General features: G+C 42.1%; 1 protein-coding gene across 1 annotated transcript; it reads left to right on the plus strand.

Moving 5' to 3' along the window:
* Positions 1 to 75: 75 nt before the first annotated feature.
* On the plus strand, positions 76 to 15,801 carry Lactb (lactamase beta). The gene is made up of 6 exons (XM_041679338.1): positions 76 to 466; positions 798 to 864; positions 3,350 to 3,540; positions 4,016 to 4,367; positions 6,895 to 7,060; positions 15,021 to 15,801. The coding sequence occupies exons 1-6, from the start codon at positions 119 to 121 to the stop codon at positions 15,544 to 15,546; spliced, it is 1,650 nt and encodes a 549-aa protein (XP_041535272.1). The 5' UTR covers positions 76 to 118; the 3' UTR covers positions 15,547 to 15,801.
* Positions 15,802 to 18,279: the final 2,478 nt, after the last annotated feature.

The following is an 18,279-nucleotide window of genomic DNA, read 5'->3' on the forward strand; positions in this document are numbered from 1 at the left end:
CTCAACTGGGCGGGACTGTAAGGCCCCGCCCCTCGTCCCGCCCGCAGCGGGCCGGGCCTGCGCGAGCAGGGAAGCAGCTGCCTCAACAGAGGCTCAACAGAGGCTCAACAGAGGCGACATGTACCGGCTCCTGTCAAGTGTGACAGCTCGGGCTGCGGCCGCCACAGGCCCGGCCTGGAGTGGAGGACGGCGCGGGGCGCACGGGAGACCCAGCCTGCCCGTGCTGGGCCTTGGCTGGGCCGGGGGTCTAGGGCTCGGGCTAGGGTTGGCGCTCGGGGCGAAGCTGGCGGTGGGGTTGCGGAGCGCCGGCCCCACTCAGTCCCCCGCGGACCCCGAGGCTGCGGGCGCCGAGCTGCCGCACGAGCAGGCCCTGAGCCCCGGGAGCCCGCACACGCCTGCTTCGCCCGCAGCCAAGGGCTTCTCCAGAGCCATCGAGAGCAGCCGCGATCTGCTGCATAGGATCAAGGTGCGGGCCCAGCAGACGCCAGGGCTACGGCTTCCGAGAAAGACTTCTCGTTTCCCGACCGCCGGGCCGCGGGTTGACGCTCTAGGGGTTGCTCAAATCGCATCTGAGGTCACCGGCCGCGGAGGGGACCGCCCCTTCCCCTTTGGAGAGAATGCCCTGAGTACCCATCGCGGGCCAAGGCAAACTGAGCAGAATCTTTGCCTCCGGTGGGCGGGGCCGGAGAGTGGGCGGGGTCTTGGTGGGCGGGGTCAGGAGGCCCAGACTGAGAGCGCCTCCCTGTGTACAGAGTTTATACTTTTGAACCACCTAGATCTTTCTTCTTTTATCTTAGGATGAGGTTGGCGCACCCGGCATAGTTGTTGGAGTTTCTGTAGATGGAAAAGAAGTCTGGTCAGAAGGTGAGCAAGTATTACTTAGTGGCTCATTTTGTCACTTGGTGAAATAAAATACTGATGTCTTACTGGTTGGAGTTGCAAAAAGTGGCACATATTGTAGAGACAATGTATCAGTAGAATAACCAGGCCGTTTTAGCCATCACTGCAAAGTTTGAAATGTAACTAACTGGGCTAGGCTTGTAGCTCAGTGGAAATCGCTTGCGTAACCTTAATGTGCCTGGCTTCAAATCCAAAAGTAAGTAAATAATTAAAATATGAGTCAAGTAAACGGAAGTGTTCAAAACGGCTTGTTTCTGCTCCCAGTTTACTCTTAAGAGGGATTTATTGATCTGAAAATGTAAGGTAGAGCAATCCATTAAATATCCACTATCACACACAGCCCTTGTAGATAGCCCTAATGAGTCAATAAAATGTCAACTTCCGTATAATTTTATTCTTTAATTCGGTAATTTTTTTTATTCCTCATTTCTTTAAAAGGCACTATACTAAATACTAGGGATACACAATACCCCTTGTTCTTAATGAGTTACAATCTATTATTATTTTTATTAGGCAGAAGTGTCAACTATTTTGTTTCGATTTTTTTTTTATCAATAAAAAACCTTGACATGGTTTGGGATGTAGCTCAGTTGGTAGAGTGCTTGCTATTGGGCGCAGGCTCTCATTATGACCCCCTGTACCACACACATAAAGTGATATGGACCTGTGATCCCATTGCTCAGGGGGAGGAAACTGGAGAAGTTCACGGTCCAATAGTGTGCTCCAGGCCAACCTGAGTCAAGGGAGATCCTGGTCCTCACTCCTCCCCCACCAAAGTTAGAAGCTTTGAGAGGGACATTTCTATTCATTTTATGATACGATTATCAAAGCGTTGTTTCATGATATAACTTCAGTGTTGCAGACAAATTGCACCATTCATCACCTAGGTTTTTAGTAAATGATATTTCAGGCATTGTTTAAGGAAAGCAGTAGTTTTAGAAGACATTGCTGGCAGCGGTGGGGTTTTGAAAAAGTCTACTTCCCCTGAGTATATGTGTATTCTAATCAATATAACCAATTGGTGAAACTATCTTGTGGTTAAAAAAATTTTAATAAACAGGTATGATAACACATACCTATAATCCTAGCACTGAAGAGCTGAGGCAGGAAGATCACCTTGAGTTTGAGGCCAGCCTGGGGTATATACAGCAGGATCTTAACTCAAAAAATGTAACAGGGGCAGGGCTAGAGAGAGGACTCAGTGGTTAAAGACACTTAGTGTTCTTGCAGAGAATCCAGATTAGGTTCCCACATGGGGGCTCTTAACTGTCTGTAACTCCAGTTCCAGAGGATCTGACACTCACTTCTAGCCTCTGTGTGCACACATCTCATATGTATGAGTGTTTTGCCTGCATGTATATCTGTGTACCATGTACATGCTTGGTACCCAAAGAGTCTAAACTTGACACTCTGAGTTCAATCTCAGGGGCCCATATGGTAGAAGGAGAGAACCAACACTTGCAAGTTGTCCTCTGGCATAAATTATATATAGTTTTCCCACTGGTGTGTTACACAGTTTATACTGGAATTATGCTTTAAATATTTAATAGAGTTCTTTGGTTTCTGCTTTTGTCTCATAGATTTCTTTTTCATCTAGATGATATATATAGAGAGAGAGGGAGGGAGGGAGGGAGAAAGGGATATATATATATATAATATATATATTTGTGTGTATATATATGGTATTTATTAGAATGACTTACAGATTATGGTACATCTACTCCAACAATGACTGCGTATGAATGGAAAGTCCAAGAATCCAGCAGTTGTTCAGTCCATGAGGCTGGATGTCTCAGATGGACTTCAATATATGCTGGAATCCCAAAGGAGTAGGCTCTAATGCCAGTGAAGGAGTGGACTTGCTAGCAAGGTGAGGGCAAGCAGGCAGAGGGAGAAAGCTTCCTTCTTCCATGTCCTTATATAGGCTTCCCGCAGAAGGCTTGGCTCAGATCAGATCCAGATTAAAGGTGTGTCTTCCTGCCCCAAAGTTCTGGATTAGAAAGTAGATCTTTCCATTTCAAATTAACCAGAAACCTTTAACAAGTGTGCCCTCTATTTGGGGGGTTTTAGTTAATTCCAGATATAGTTAGTTGACAACCAAGAATAGCCATCACAATACCTGTAATCCCTGATGGAGATAGGAGAATCTTGAGTTCAAGGCTAACCTGAGCTATGTAACAAGACCCTGTCTGAAAAACACAAAAAGAAGTGTAATCATAATGTTAAGGTAAGAAAAGTTATCTGAAAATATCAAATGGGAAATTGTTGGGTACCAGGTAAAATTCCAGTTCAGCTTTAAGCTTAAATCATTAGGCTTCCAATTGTCAGTATCGGCAAGACTCTCATTCCTCTGAGTCTGACAGTTTAAATATCTCATGAAAAGCTATACACAGTGTGTTTTAATTGATATGATTTCAGTGTCAGACTTTTCGCTTTATTTCCCTTGAAGGTTTAGGATATGCAGATGTGGAGAACAGGGTACCCTGCAAACCAGAAACAGTCATGAGAATCGCAAGTATCAGCAAAAGCCTTACCATGGTGGCTCTGGCTAAACTCTGGGAAGATGGAAAACTGGATCTGGACCTCCCAGTGCAACACTATGTTCCTGAGTTCCCAGAAAAAGAATACGAGGGTGAAAAGGTAGTGACACCCCCAGTACCTTCTCCCACTGGTATGTCACACGGTTTACACTGGAATTATAGTTTAAATAGCTAATAGATTTTTTTTAGTTTCTGCTTTTGTTTCATAGACTTTTATTTTCAATCTAGATGATAATCTGTCGACTACATTTCTGTAATTTAGAGCAAAGGTCTCTACATGACATTGTCTAAGCAGCAGTTCTGAGTGGAAACTGTTAGTCTTCCATTCCAAAGTTGTTGGCTTGTGATTTGCAGGTCAACACTATAATTGAATTTTTTTTTTATTTTGAATTTTCAAGACAGGATTTCTCTGTGTAACAGCCATGACTATCCTGGAATGCACTCTGTAGACCAGGCTGGCCTCGAACTCACAGAGATCCACCAGCGTCTGCCTCCTGAGTGCTGGGATTAAAGGTGTACACCACTATGCCCAACTGTAATTGAATTTTTATGTTGTTGTTGTTGTTGTTTTTTAGGTTTCTGTCACAACAAGATTGTTGATTTCCCATTTAAGTGGAATTCGTCATTATGAAAAGGACATGAAAAAAGTGAAAGAAGAGAAAGCTTATAAAGCCTTGAAGATGACAAAAGGGTTAATGCCATCTGACCAAGAGAAAGAACCAAAGGAAAAGGGAGGCAAAAATCACGAGAAGAGCGATTCCCCTAAAGCAAAGGGCGAGCAGGAGAATGAAGCCAGATGCCGGCACTCAAAGCACGGCAAGAAAAAGAATGATTTTGAACAAGGCGAATTATATTTGAAAGAAAAATTTGAAAATTCAATTGAATCCCTAAGATTATTTAAAAACGATCCTCTATTTTTTAAACCTGGTGAGTGCTAACTCCCTCTCCTAGCAAAGTTGTTGTTGAAGTGTTCTTTCTTCAGAAAACCCAAGAGGGCACCATCCTGACTGCTGTCAGTAAGGTTAACCATTGTAACCAGCCAGTATAGGGCGTGCATTGTGTGTGTGTGTGTGTGTGTGTGTGTGTGTGTGTGTGTGTGTGTGTATGTGTGTGTATGTGTTTGTGTGTGTGTGGTGCACGCACCTGTAGAGGCCAGGGAACAACCTTGGATGTCATTCCTGGGGAAGAGTTCACCTTTGGCTTTGTTTTTACTATTTGTTTGTTTGTTTATTGTGACGCCTGTGGAGGTCGGAGGACAACTGCCAGGAATCCGTTCTCCTTCCACCACTGGGTCCCAGGGATTAACTAAGGGCATCAGTCTTGGCAGCAGATCCCTTTACCTGTCCAACCATCTTGCTAGCCCCACCTTATTTTTGAGACAGAGTCTCATTGGCTGGAGCACACCAATCAGTCTAGGCTGCCTGGCAGACCCCAGCCTGTCTCTGCCTCCCTAGAGCTAGAATTGCAAGTGTATCACGACTTTTTTCTGTGGGTTCTGGGGATTGAACTAAGATCCTCCTGCTTGCCTTACAAGCTCTTTCCCAACTGAGCCATCTTCCCTAACAGTCGGGAAGGTTGCTGTTTATCTTTAGTGTCATTGGAAGGCTGCCCAGTCATAGAAGATGCCCAGTGTCAAGATAGTCATGGAAACTGTGGTGAGTGTTGGAAGGATAGTTCACAAACAAAACCTGGCCGCGGGTGGAGAGGCAAAGGTGCTGCTGCTGCACCTGTACATGGCTAGCAAGTAAAGAGTTCAGCAGCCTGTTTTATACTTTTGTTCCTTAAGAAGTTAGGGTTCGTCAACTCACCTTTATTCACCCTAAAAGCTAAACTATAAAAATAACTTTTTCTTTGAGACAGTGACTCACTGTGTAGCTCAGTATGGTCTCAAATGTGGTTCCCCTGCCTCAGTCTCCCAAGTGCTGAGCTTACAGGTGTGTAGTACCATACTTGGTTTTACCTTTTTCATCTTTTTTTCTTAAATTTACCATTGGTTGATGTGCTATTTTCATTTGGAAAGTAATTTTTTGGGACTGGAGAGATGGCTCAGTGGTTAAGAGCAAGCTTGTATTGCTCTCACAGAGAACCTGAGCTCAGTTCTCAGCACCCACATCGCCACCCATAACTCCAGCTCCGTCCTGGGACTCTCGTGCCCTCTTCAGGCCTGAGGTCAGCTACCCTCAATAGGCACTCAATTCCCCCATGCACAGAATTTTTAAAAATATATAAATAAAAGATTTTACTATGAATTAATATTTTTATATAACTATAACTAAGAAAGCCCGTGAAAATATAATTATGAATTTTGTATTTAAAAATAAAGTTTCTACCCATTTTTAGTATGGATCATAAAATCTTGAGAAATCAATCCAAAAATGAACCGTAGGTATATATTAAGTCTATATTTAAAACAAAGTTTTTATGTTTACATACATTTTATTAAAATAACTCATAGCTGGGCAATGATGGTGCACACACTTAATCCCAGTGCTAAAGAGGCAGAGGCAGGCAATCTAAACAAACACACAAATTAACACATGTGCCTAGTTATACCTTACACAGCGGGATGTATTGAGAACACAACATTTATTTGATCATGGACAAGCTAGCGGGGAGAGTCAGTTCCTGAGCACCAGCTGACCACACACAGTGAGGTTTGTGTTGCTGTGCAGAGGGCCTGCAAAGCTTTTGCAAGGACAAACCTAAATTCAAGGGCGACCTGTGACTCAGTTTATCCTCCCTTTGGCACTCAAAATTTCAGGACAGTCTGATAGCCAGGAGGAAGACGCCTTTAGATGCACTTTATGGAGAAGTAGCTCCGAGCCCTAATAACCTCCAAAGCGCTAGTTAAGGACTGACACCCCCAGAGATCCCGCAACTCCACTCTGCCCTTTCAATATACCAAACTGTGAAATAAAGTTGTTCTGCCTTTTACCTGTAAAAAGAAAGCCCGAGAGTCTATGGGTCTCCTGCACATGTCATTGCTCTTCTTTCCAGGAACTCCAGCTTTTTCTGTGCTGGCCACGTATATGGGGTTAAATGCTAGCACTTTCCATTCGTCCCCAAAAAGACAATTGATAGAAAAACCAAATTTGCTTTTCTTCCACCTTTCTGTTTGATTGCCAGTTTGAAGGATTTTGTTTTGTTTTTTAGGTGGGATATATTTGTGTGTAAATATTGTGTATTTATTTTCAGATAAAAGAGCAGATCCATACACCTTCCAGCCCCTGTGTTTAACATTATGCTGTTCTTGTGTCCTGAAACAGGCCCAATGAGGCATGGGCATTACAAAGTTAACTCAGTGTTGGCACATCATCCCTAACCTAGCTTTAGATGTTGATGTAAAATATTACAACTTTGTGAGTCTGACTGTTTTCAGGGGGAACATATTTCACATGTGTTTAAATAATAATCAAGCCTTTTCTCCCCTTCCCCCATGCAATGACGTCTCAAGGTAGTCAGTTTTTGTATTCAACATTTGGCTATACCCTGCTGGCAGCCATCGTAGAAAGAGCTTCAGGATATAAATATTTGGACTATATGCAGAAAATTTTCCATGACTTGGACATGCTGACAACCGTACAGGAAGAGAACGAGCCAGTGATTTACAACAGAGCAAGGTAAACGGACACCTGCCGTGTCCAGCTGTGTCACATCTTCACGTGGTGCTGTCGATGTAAGACCCTGATTGTCCTTGTTCCCATCCCAGCGTCGGCTTGCCACGTGCTTGGAGCTTTTCTCCTTGCCTGTTTTTTATGAGTAAAATGAGGGAAATAAGTATGTTCGCGATACCCCAAGATGCTTAGTAAGTCAAGCATAATATCTCATGCCAGCACTAGGAGGATGAGGCACAGGGATTGCTGTGAGTTCAAGACCAACCTAGGCTGCAGAGTGAGTGCCAAGCTAGAACGAGACTATCACAAAGAGAAGGAGGGCATGGAAACAATCATGATCTAAGCACCTGAGTAATTGGGCCAAAATTCTACCTATCATGTACCAAAACAATTTGGTCTTTAAACACCTTTTCTTATTTTTAATGTTACATTTACCTCTGATTTTTCATTACTTAAAATATATTTTTAACTAATTCATCCTTAGAAAAAGTTAACAATAGAATAAGAAATTCACATAAACCCATCACTCAGATTCCCCAAATGTAGTAATGCCATATTTATATTATCTGATTGCATGTTGGTGTTCCCTGGGCCATTTGGAAACAAGCTGCAGACATGGCATTCATTATTCACAAATGCTTAAATGTGCATCTTCTAAAAATGGCAACATTTGTGCAGTGGTTTAACCAGATCTGCAGACTTTATTACAGTTTTGTCCATTGTTCCAGTAAAGTCCTTTGTGACATGCACTCACATACGCACATAGTGTCTGGTCCACGGACTGATCCAGCATCCCACATTTCTCTTCTAGTCCTGTGTCTCTGCAGTTGCATGCTGTAAACTTGTCCCATTGTTGGTAATGGGGTTTTAGTGACTTTAGGAAAGTGGTACCAGGTTTCTCCTCCTCCTCCTCCTCCTCCTTCTCCTCCTCCTCCTCCTCCTTCTTTTTCTCTCTAGATAGTGTTTCTCTGTGTAATAGCCCTAGATGTCCTAGAGCTAGCTCTTGTAAACCAGGCTGGCCTCGAACTCACAGAGATCTGCCTACCTCTGCCTCCCAAGTGCTGGATTAAAGGCATGCACCACTACCACCCAGGCTTCTCTTCTATTTTGTAAAGATTCATTTTTATTTTATTTTATTGTGTGTGTGTGTGTGTGCATGTGTGTGTATGAGTGTGAAGTTGACCTAAGATTCCAGTAAAGGGCATTGTTGAATCCCTGGAATTAGAGTTGTGAGCTGTAAATGGGTGCTGGGAACTAAACCCAGGTCCTCTGGAAGAGCAGCCAGTGCTCTTAAATACTGAGCCATCTCTCCAGCCCTTCTCTGCTTTCTGTATTTGTTGGTTGGAATTCTATTAGAAGAAAACTACTTTCCTCCCTTATTAGCTATGTTTTTTTTTATATTACTATACATTTGTAGGTAACTTTGATCAATGAGTCCTAATCTGTCATTGCCATTATATGGGTAAATGGTTATTAGGTTGTATATATTTTTTGTTTGTTTTTCAAGACAGTTTCTCTGTGTAGCCTTGACTGTCTTGGAACTTGCTCTGTAGAGCAAGCTGGCCTTAAACTCATAGAGACCCAACTGTCTCTGCCTCCCAAGTGCTAGGATTAAAGGCGTTCACCATCTCCCAGCATACAAATGTGTGTATGCACATATGTGTGTTTTTATATGTATGTATATGTATATGATTATTAGTTGTGTGTATGTGTGTGTGATTGCATGAATTTATGTGAAATGCATGTGCAGGTGTTCATAGAGGCTAGAAGAGGCCATCAAATCCCATGAAACTAGAGTTTCAAGCAATTGTGAACCTCCTAGTTTGGGTGCTGGGACCTGAACGCGTGTCTTCTGCAAGTGCAGTAAGTGCTTTTAACTGCTGAGCCTTCTCTTTGGTCTCCTATATGTGTATATTTTTGTTTTAGGAAATTTGAGATAGCTTTCATTATTTAGCCCAGACTGGCCATGAACTTAAAATTCCCCTACTTCAAACTTCTGAGAGCTGGGATCAGAAGCATGTAATACCATGCCCAATGCATTTTTTAAATCAGGGTTTTATAGTCGATATTCTGTATGCTAATAGTGAACATTAAAATGTTCATGTTTGTGCGTTCACTGAGTTAGAATAAAGAAAGCTCTCCTTACCATGGGATCAGTTTTTGAAGACTGAAAGATATTTAGTGAAGTATAACCAACTACAATTTTTAATCATAATTTTTGCTAGACACTAGCTGAGCAGTAGTGGTACATGCCTTTAATCCCAGCACTTGGGAAGCAGATGCAGGCAGATCTCTGTGAGTTTGAGGCCGGCCTGGTCTACAGAGGGAGTTCCAGGACAACCAGGTTATTGCACAGAGAAACCCTGTCTTGAAAAAACAAAAAACTACTGGTTCGCTCCCGGGTTTCAGCACCAAAAAAAAAAGAAAAAAAAAACGTTTTTCCCCCTAGAAACTTGGAAAGGGGGTTTTGGCAGAGAATTTTGAGGCCAGCAACTAATATGGGTTTTCCACTTGTGGTTTCTATTTTATTACTATTTGGTGTAACAGAAGGGTAGTGCATTGAACAATTCAACTGTGAATCTTTCCTTATATATTTTGAATAATATGCTTCAAAGGGCTTTATTGGCACTTTCAAAAGAAACAGAGAAAATGGTGGTACTTTGGGAGTTTTCAAACTTTATTTTTCTATTTCCACATTAGTTTTATTTAATCTTACATTGTTTTGACTCAGTTTTCATTTTAAGTTGCTACCTTATCTTAAATGATTAAATATGCATTGCAAATCAGTTTGTGGCCTAAGAGACACAGAAGAAATTAGGTTAGCAGCAAGCAATGAATTTTAACTTTTTAAAAAGCCCTGTGGCTCTTGAGTGCTTGAAACTGTCCGTGTTCGGGATCACATTGCCCGAGTGTTATCTGCAGGTCCTAGCATCATACTCTACTGCAAAGAAAAAAGGGGACTAACACACATACCGGGGTTTGTCGGTAGAAGCTAAAGAAAGATTCTCTAGTGCCAAGAGCATACTTATATGAGCTTATTGTGAATGTGATCTAATATTTGAAAATGAGTATCTAAGTCTGTATGTGAGGGAGAGAAGGACATCATGTGCACCAATTGAGCTTTACTTTTAAAATTAACTCCCCCGGCCCCCATGTGTCTGTGTATGTAAGCTCATGAATGTGTATTTAGAAGCCAGGGAGTCAGCTATCTTCCTCCCTCTCTCTCTCTCTCTCTCCCTCTCCCTCTCCCTCCCTCTCCCTCCCTCTCTCTCTCTCTCTTTCTCTCCCGTGAGGTAGGTTCTCCTACTGATCCTTGTCTAGACCTGTCCACCTGCCTCAGGCCGCAGCTCTGGAATTCCAGGCGTGTGTGGGTGGATTCTAACTCAGGTTCTTACACTTGTACATCATGCACTCTTACCCATTGAGCCACCTCCCTAGTCCAAGCCTGTTTCTAGTCTGGAAACTGAGACTTTGTAATTGTACAGACTGGACATCAGCTATCATTTGCTGTTTTTGTAACTTGCAAAAAATTCAAATGCCCTCTTCTGGCACACAGGCAGACATGCAGGCAGAACACTGTTTACATAATAACTATATTCTTTTTTAAAAAGAATAGGAAAAGAATAGGAACAGCCAGGCGGTGGTGGCACATGTCTTTAATCCCAGCACTCAGAAAGGAGTGGCAGGCGGATCTCTGTGAGTCCGAGGGCAGCCTGGTCTACAAGAGCTATTTCCATGATAAGCGCCAAAGCTACAGAAAAACCCTGTCTCAAAAAAAAAAAAAAAAAAAAGGAACTTGGTTTGTTGGTGTGGAAATCCTTAGTCATAATCTACTGCTTTATTAGGTCTCATTAGTATTTTCTGTTGGCGCAGTACTTTCAATAAAAATCTTTAGTTTTGGGGGTGGGTAGGCTCGGCGGTAGAGTGCAGACCATACAAACAAAGGGGAACCCTCTGGTGTCCTAAGTTGATGGACTCAAACAATGGAGTCCTCGGGACTGTTATATTTGATATTCTAGGTATGGTTTCACCTTCTGTTTGTTTCCTGGTGTCTTTTAGAACTAAGCATTGTTCTTGTTTGAAGCTCCTTCATGCCTTTAGCTGACAGACTAGCAGGCTCGGTTTCAGTGTAGGATTTTTTTTTTTTCTGGTTTTCGAGACAGGGTTTCTCTCTGTCTTGGAACTAGCTCTTGTAGACCAGGCTGGTCTCGAACTCACAGAGATCTGCCTGCCTCTGCCTCCGAGAGTTGGGATTAAAGGCGTGCGCCACCATCGCCCGGCTTTCAGTGTAGGATTTTTGAGTTTACTTTTGCTTTTCAATTTTTCCGTGAGTTTTTATTAGTAGTCTCACCATGATTCAGGACGCCTCACTACTCAAATATAGTGATAGGGGCAGAAGAGAGGCAAGGTAGAGCCAGGCCAGATCTTCCCAGGCTGAGACCCGGGATGTGGCGTACACATGCTGCTCCCCTTGTGCAGAGCTAATGCCACCCCTTTTGTGGCCATCACTTTCTTTTTTTCTATTTATTTATTTAGTTATTTATTTATTTAAGATTTCTGTCTCTTCCCCGCCACCGCCTCCTATTTCCCTCCCCCTCCCCCAATCAAGTCCCCTCCCTCATCAGCCCAAAGAGCAGTCCGGGTTCCCTGCCTTGTGGGAAGTCCAAGGACCTCCCACCTCCATCCAGGTCTAGTAAGGTGAGCATCCAAACTGCCTAGGCTTCTACAAAGCCAGTACGTGTAGTAGGATCAAAACCCAGTGTCCTTGTTCTAGACTTCTCAGCAGTCCTCATTGTCCGCTATGTTCAGTGAGTCCGGTTTTATCCCATGCTTTTTCAGACCCAGTCCAGCTGGCCTTGGTGAGTTCCCGATAGATCATCCCCATTGACTCATTGTGTGGGTGCACCCCTCGTGGTCCTGAGTTCCTTGCTCATGCTCTCTCTCCTTCTGCTCCTGATTTGGACCTTGGGATTTCAGTCCGGTGTTCCAATTTGGGTCTCTGTCTCTGTCTCCTTTCATCGCCCGATGAAGGTTAATCTCCAGGAGGATGACTATATGTCTTTCTTTGGGTTCACCTTCTTATTTAGCTTCTCTAGGATCACGAATTATAGGCTCAATGTCCTTTATTTATGGCTAGAAACCAAATATGAGTGAGTACATCCCACGTTCCTCTTTTTGGGTCTGGCTTACGCATTTTTAAATTTAGCTGGTTTCTAAGCCTCTCATACCAGTAAAAAAAAAAAAGAAGTAATATGTAAGTGCTTTGAAAACATTCAGAAGTGTTTTAAAAATGAAAATATTTTGAATTTCTAAGTTTGCAGTTATATAACGCTTCTCTTTTGCAAAATGTGGAGAATTCCAAGTAAGTGGAGGCTGTTTCTCATCTGGCTTCACTCCAATTACTCAGTTACAACTACCAGTAACTTTTGAGAATCTGTGTGTTTCATTTTAAAAGAAGAAAGTCCCTAAGAATTTAAAATAGTTCCATTTACCATTCTACTGAACAAAATTATTCTCACAAAAAACTAATTTGTTTTCTGTCCAAAGGAATTGAGAGATTCAAGTCTAGAATCTGCCTATATGAAGCTTAGATTTCTAAATTAAAGGCTGTAACTCTCTGAAAACTCGCACTTGAAGGAAGTGCGGATGGGAGTCCCTAATGTCCAACCTTCATAAGTGTTTTCAAATGCTTTGCTGTGAAAAGGAAGTTACACAGAACTAATTGTTAGCATGGGATATTAGTGATTCAGGTTTAGAAGCTTAGAGTTTTCTCTTAGGAGATAAATACCTTAATGAGAAAACACACTTCCTTTTAATGGTTTCCAATTATGTGACTCCCTTTAGATGCATTGATAATTTTAGTTGCTGAGCTGGCACCCTGAGAATGATTGGTTTTGAGGAAGAAGCTGACATAGGAGTGGGAGGAAAGAAGGCTAAGACACGGCAGAAACTGGCCAAGTAAGGTTCCTGAAGTTAGTGTTAGACACAGGAAGACCTCATGGTGTGGGAAGTCCTTCTGTGTATGTGTTGTTTTTATTGGTTAATGAATAAAGAAACTACCTTGGCCTGTAATAGCAGAGTAGAACTAGGCAGGGAAAACTAAACTGAATGCTGGGAGAAAGAAGGCAGAGTCACGAGACATCTTGTAGCCACCAGAGGGGAAAGATGTGAGCTGCCAGCTGGAAACTTGCTGGTAGGCCATGAGCCTTGTGGTAAAATATAAAATAATGGAAATGGGTTAATTCTAGATGTAAGAGCTAGCCAGCAATACGCTTAAGTGATTGGCCAATCAGTGTTTTAAATAATATGGGTTCTATGTGATTATTTCTGGCAGCCGGGAATGAGCGAGCAGCCTCTCCCAACAACCACATAGTAACATCTTCTGTTGCTGGGCATTGTCATGCATGCCTGTGACCCCAGTACTCAGGAGACAATGTCAGGAGAATTGTCCTGCAGCCAGAGTATACAGTGGTGCACTCAGCTTTGCTCTATGGATTTCTGCTTTACTTGGTCAGTAGAGACCAAAGGAAAGGAGGGTTGTCAAGATGAGTGTATTTGATGTGGTTATAATGACCGAGACAGTGTTCTGGTGGGCCCATCGCCAGGGTGGATGAAATAATCAATGCCATAGTTAGAGCAGAAAAAGCAGGTGAAATCAGGAAGAATTCAAGGACTGAGAGCACAGGAGAGGGCCAGCGAGGCAGTGACGGACAGAAGAAGGGCAGAGATGTTCCATGTTGAAGAGTTAGGGAGCTAGTGGTGGTGCCTGGAAGACGTTTTTGAGTTTCTGATGCTAGGATTCAGGCTGATGACTGCTAGTGACTAGTGGAGCTGCGATGCCCTTCCAGGCAGATCATTGAAGGGAGACGGTTAGCAGACTCAGCACCACAGGGATCATGAAAAGCTCTCCACAAGGGAAGTTTCATCTTTACTTGTGGTTTCATTGCCTTGACCTCTGGAGCCTCCTCATAGAGGGTAGATCTGCTTTGTCTTCCTTAACACTTTCCCAGCCTCAGAACATACCTAGCTGTAAGAGCTCCCTCAGTGTTGTTAAATACATAACTACAGCTAGCACTTATGCCTTAGCACCCATCAGAAATATGCAATGTGCTCCTTACACATGATCTGGACTCTGCGTGGAAGGAGTAGTAACCACCCCCAGATCACAAAGTAAGATTCTAGAGTGGAGAAACAGCATAGCATGGCAGAATGCCTGACTTTAAATCCAGCTGTCACTCCCAAACCAAGCACGCATTTATAATAACACCTCTGAAGAGTCTGTTAGGACAAATAACTTTTTATCTTAAAGCTTATGAAAATGACCAGACATATGGTAATAACTATATAATTATTTGATTAATCGAAGTGATTATAGCAGTAAAGGTGAGAATTGGGATTCAAACTGAACTTTGCTGAACCTAGCCTCTCCCACAATCCCTAGGAATTGCCATGTTACATCATCATACATGGCTTTTATTGCATCATCACACATGGCATTGGCATGCTATTTTTATCCTAGAAATCTAGTCTTTTTGCACATCAGCCTTATTTCTGAACATCCTAATGCACACACTTCTTGCTACAACATTCATCTGTGGCACATGATTCAACACGAAGCCCAAGGACTAGGAATATCTACACAATATAAATATTACCTAATGCATGGGAAAATACATGGTATTAATCAGTGCATCATTGTAAGTAGTAAAAGTTAGATATGCTCAGTATGGGAAAACCATACACTAGGAAGATTTTTTTTTCTATGCTTTAGTCATTAAGTAGAATGAACTACTCAGTTATCATTGTCATTTGGATCATACTGAAAATGTATGGTTAGTTTCTAGTTGTATGTGTAATTGCTATACTGAAGTACAAACTGCCTCATTTGTACATATTCCTATTTATTACATAAAGTCAATAATAATAGACTACTAAAATTTTAATGACCATTCTTATTTTATCTTAGATTTTATGTTTACAATAAAAAGAAACGTCTTGTCAACACACCTTACGTGGATAACTCCTATAAATGGGCTGGTGGCGGATTTCTGTCTACCGTGGGTGACCTTCTGAAGTTTGGGAATGCAATGCTGTATGGTTACCAAGTCGGGCTGTTTAAGAATTCAAATGAAAATCTCTTACCTGGATATCTCAAGCCAGAAACAATGGTGATGATGTGGACCCCAGTCCCTAACACAGAGATGTCCTGGGATAAAGAGGGCAAATATGCAATGGCGTGGGGTGTTGTAGAAAAGAAGCAAACGTATGGTTCCTGCCGGAAGCAGAGGCACTACGCCTCACATACTGGAGGTGCAGTGGGTGCCAGTAGTGTCCTGTTGGTCCTTCCTGAAGAACTGGACCCAGAGGCCTTAAATAACAAGGTGCCCCCACGAGGAATAATCGTCTCTATCATATGTAACATGCAGTCCGTTGGCCTCAATAGCACTGCTTTGAAGATTGCCTTGGAATTTGATAAAGACAGAGCCGACTAGTCCCAAATGGCAGGGGTCCACAGGGAGCCTTTCATTCTTTGAAATGTTGATGTTCCAAAATACGCAAAAATTTAAGAATACATTTGTACTAGAGAACAGTTAAATGTGGAGAATTATGTTCCTCTAATTGCTTAATTTTGTAACTGCCTTTTTCTTGTACAACTAGTTCTTTACACTCAGGGAAATAACAGTTGTTTCTACTTTTTGAAAAAAAGTGTTAAATCTTGAAATAAAATATTCTGATAAAAGACAGTACTTTTTAGTTTTTAGGTTTCTTATTTTTACTTTCTTTAAGTCTTGCCATGTAGTATTGACTGGTATTGAACTTGAATCTTTCTGCTCTACCTCCCAAGTCCCTGGCTTATAGGCATGAGCCACTACACTTAGCTAAAGTATATACTGTTTGAATGTGTAATAGAGGAGGTCTCATGTAACAGAAGACCTTTAATGTAACAGTGAAAACACATTCATGAGAAACACATATGTATTGTTTATACACACACACACACACACACACACACACACACATATTAGTTTAAAAGAAACACTTGTTCTCCCACCCTTCCTGAGGCCCTGGAATTGAAAAGTAGCACAGTTGGGTGGGTCTGGGCAGCCTGAAAAGAGGTTTCCGATAAGGTATGGTAGTTGTCCCAAGTGTCTATGGGACTGGAGGAAAGTTGCCAAGATGGTCTGCAGTCAGTCCTGTGTCTGATTTGGCAAAAGGCCTCAGTTTGTCACACATGGGCCTCCTAATAGGGCTGCTTGGCTGCTTATGTCACAGTTGGGCTTAAGAGCAAGTTAAGGAGAGAGGAAGAAAGGCTGAGAGAATGAATGGGAATACAGCATAGCAAACATAATTGTTCGTTACAATCCAATCAGAATCCATCATATGCGTGATATACCATCACGCATGACAAACTCTGTTGGTCTAAGAAACTATTGTGACCAATCACCTGTCAAAAACAACAGAGGAAAATGAAGGTTTTCATTTCCAGAGTTGCCATCCATCATGGCAAGGAAGGCATGGTGAAAGGAGCAGGCAGTACAGCAGAGACAGTCCTGTACCATCAAGCATGACAAACTCTGTTGGTCTAAGAATCATAGGTCGACCCCCATCTGTTGTAGGAGCCAGCTTTGACAAAACTCATACCTTCCAGGGTAGAGGAGTGAGGATTAGAATTATTAGGCAAAAGGAATAGAGATGTGAGAGAAATAAGAGACAGAAACACAGAGCAGCATTGGGAGAGACATTCAGTGAATACTGAATTCGCCTTGTTTATTATTATATACTTCACTCCAAAAAGGGGGGGGGGGGGGAGGCAACAGACTTCGTTAGCATGACACAAGGAATAGACTTGAATTCTCCAACCTTTGGCCCAGGTGGAACATTCAACACTCAAAATACTAATTAACCACACCCTAGGTCAGAATCTTTCATTTGTAACCACACCTGTTAACAACTTTGAGCAAGCAAAAATAAGCTCAAACTCCCAGACACGGTGGAATAGGCTCACATTTTTGGGTCTCCACAGTGGACTGAACACAGGGATGAATACTGAGAATCACTAGAAGCCATCTTGAAGGTAGGCTCCGCAGATAGCTTACCACAGTGTTGACTTTGGGATATCTTGTTGGAATAGTCCCAGATGGAACATGCTGGAGATTACCCGTGTGCCAGTGCACACAGGAAGACACAAGAAAGAAGTCAGCTTTTATGTACTTTATGAAAGAACTTTTCTGTGTTTCTCAGTCCGACGCCTATGTCTTCACCTTTTTCTTTCTAACAGTAAATCAGTATCTGGGTTGTGTGAATTGTAGACAGTTCTTTCACACATGTCCACTTCTTCCGGACATGTAAAATTTGGAACCCTGTGCTGAGGGTCCCCGAAGACTGCTGGCCCGCTAAGCTCGTGGGTGCATCATGTAGCACTGTGCTCAGTGGGAGATCTCGTCTCAGAGGTGGAGAATGAACATAGAGGAAGGACATTGGACTGACTTCCGGCCTCCACAAGCACACTCACTTTTCTTACCCAATGCAGTCAGAAACAGTATTGATAAGTCTTTATATCTTACAGGGTTCTGTCTCCAGAGACTGACCCTTATTCAGAAAAAAAAAAAAAAAAGACACAATCCTGTCTTGTTTTTGTTCTTTATACTGAAACTTGTCAAGGGAGATCATTGACTACAAATGATTTATTGGTCTTGTATTAAATTGAAATTTTGTGAAAGTAAAAAAAAGTACAAAAGATTTATAACAAATATGCATATTCCCAATTCCCAAAATTTAAAGTGTGAACGTGTCAAATTTTCTTCACTTAAAATCATACAGGAGAGCCAGGAGGTGGTGGTGCACCGAAGGCAGGCCAATCTCTATGAGTTCAAGGCCAGCCTGGTCTACAAGAGCTAGTTCCAGGACAGGCCCCAAAGCCACAGAAAAACCCTGTCTCAAAAAAAAAAAAAAAAAAAAAAAAATCTAAACCAAAACCAAATCATATAGGAGAAAAACTAACACCCAAAGTCCCACTCCTTTAGACTAGCAGGGAACCATCAGGATTGGTTCGTTTACTCTCATTTCCTTGTTTGACACTTTATATATTTTTTATATAATTTTATATAATTTATATATTTACATAATATATATATTTATATAATTTCCTTTTGTGATACATACTAATGCTTTCTATTGCATTATACAAATATACTACATGTTTTTCTACCTTCCTCAAAACTCAG

This window comes from Microtus oregoni, unplaced genomic scaffold (genome assembly GCF_018167655.1).
Source record: "Microtus oregoni isolate MIOR12 unplaced genomic scaffold, Mior012 000032F_ref0000030, whole genome shotgun sequence".
Taxonomy (NCBI): Eukaryota; Metazoa; Chordata; class Mammalia; order Rodentia; family Cricetidae; genus Microtus; species Microtus oregoni.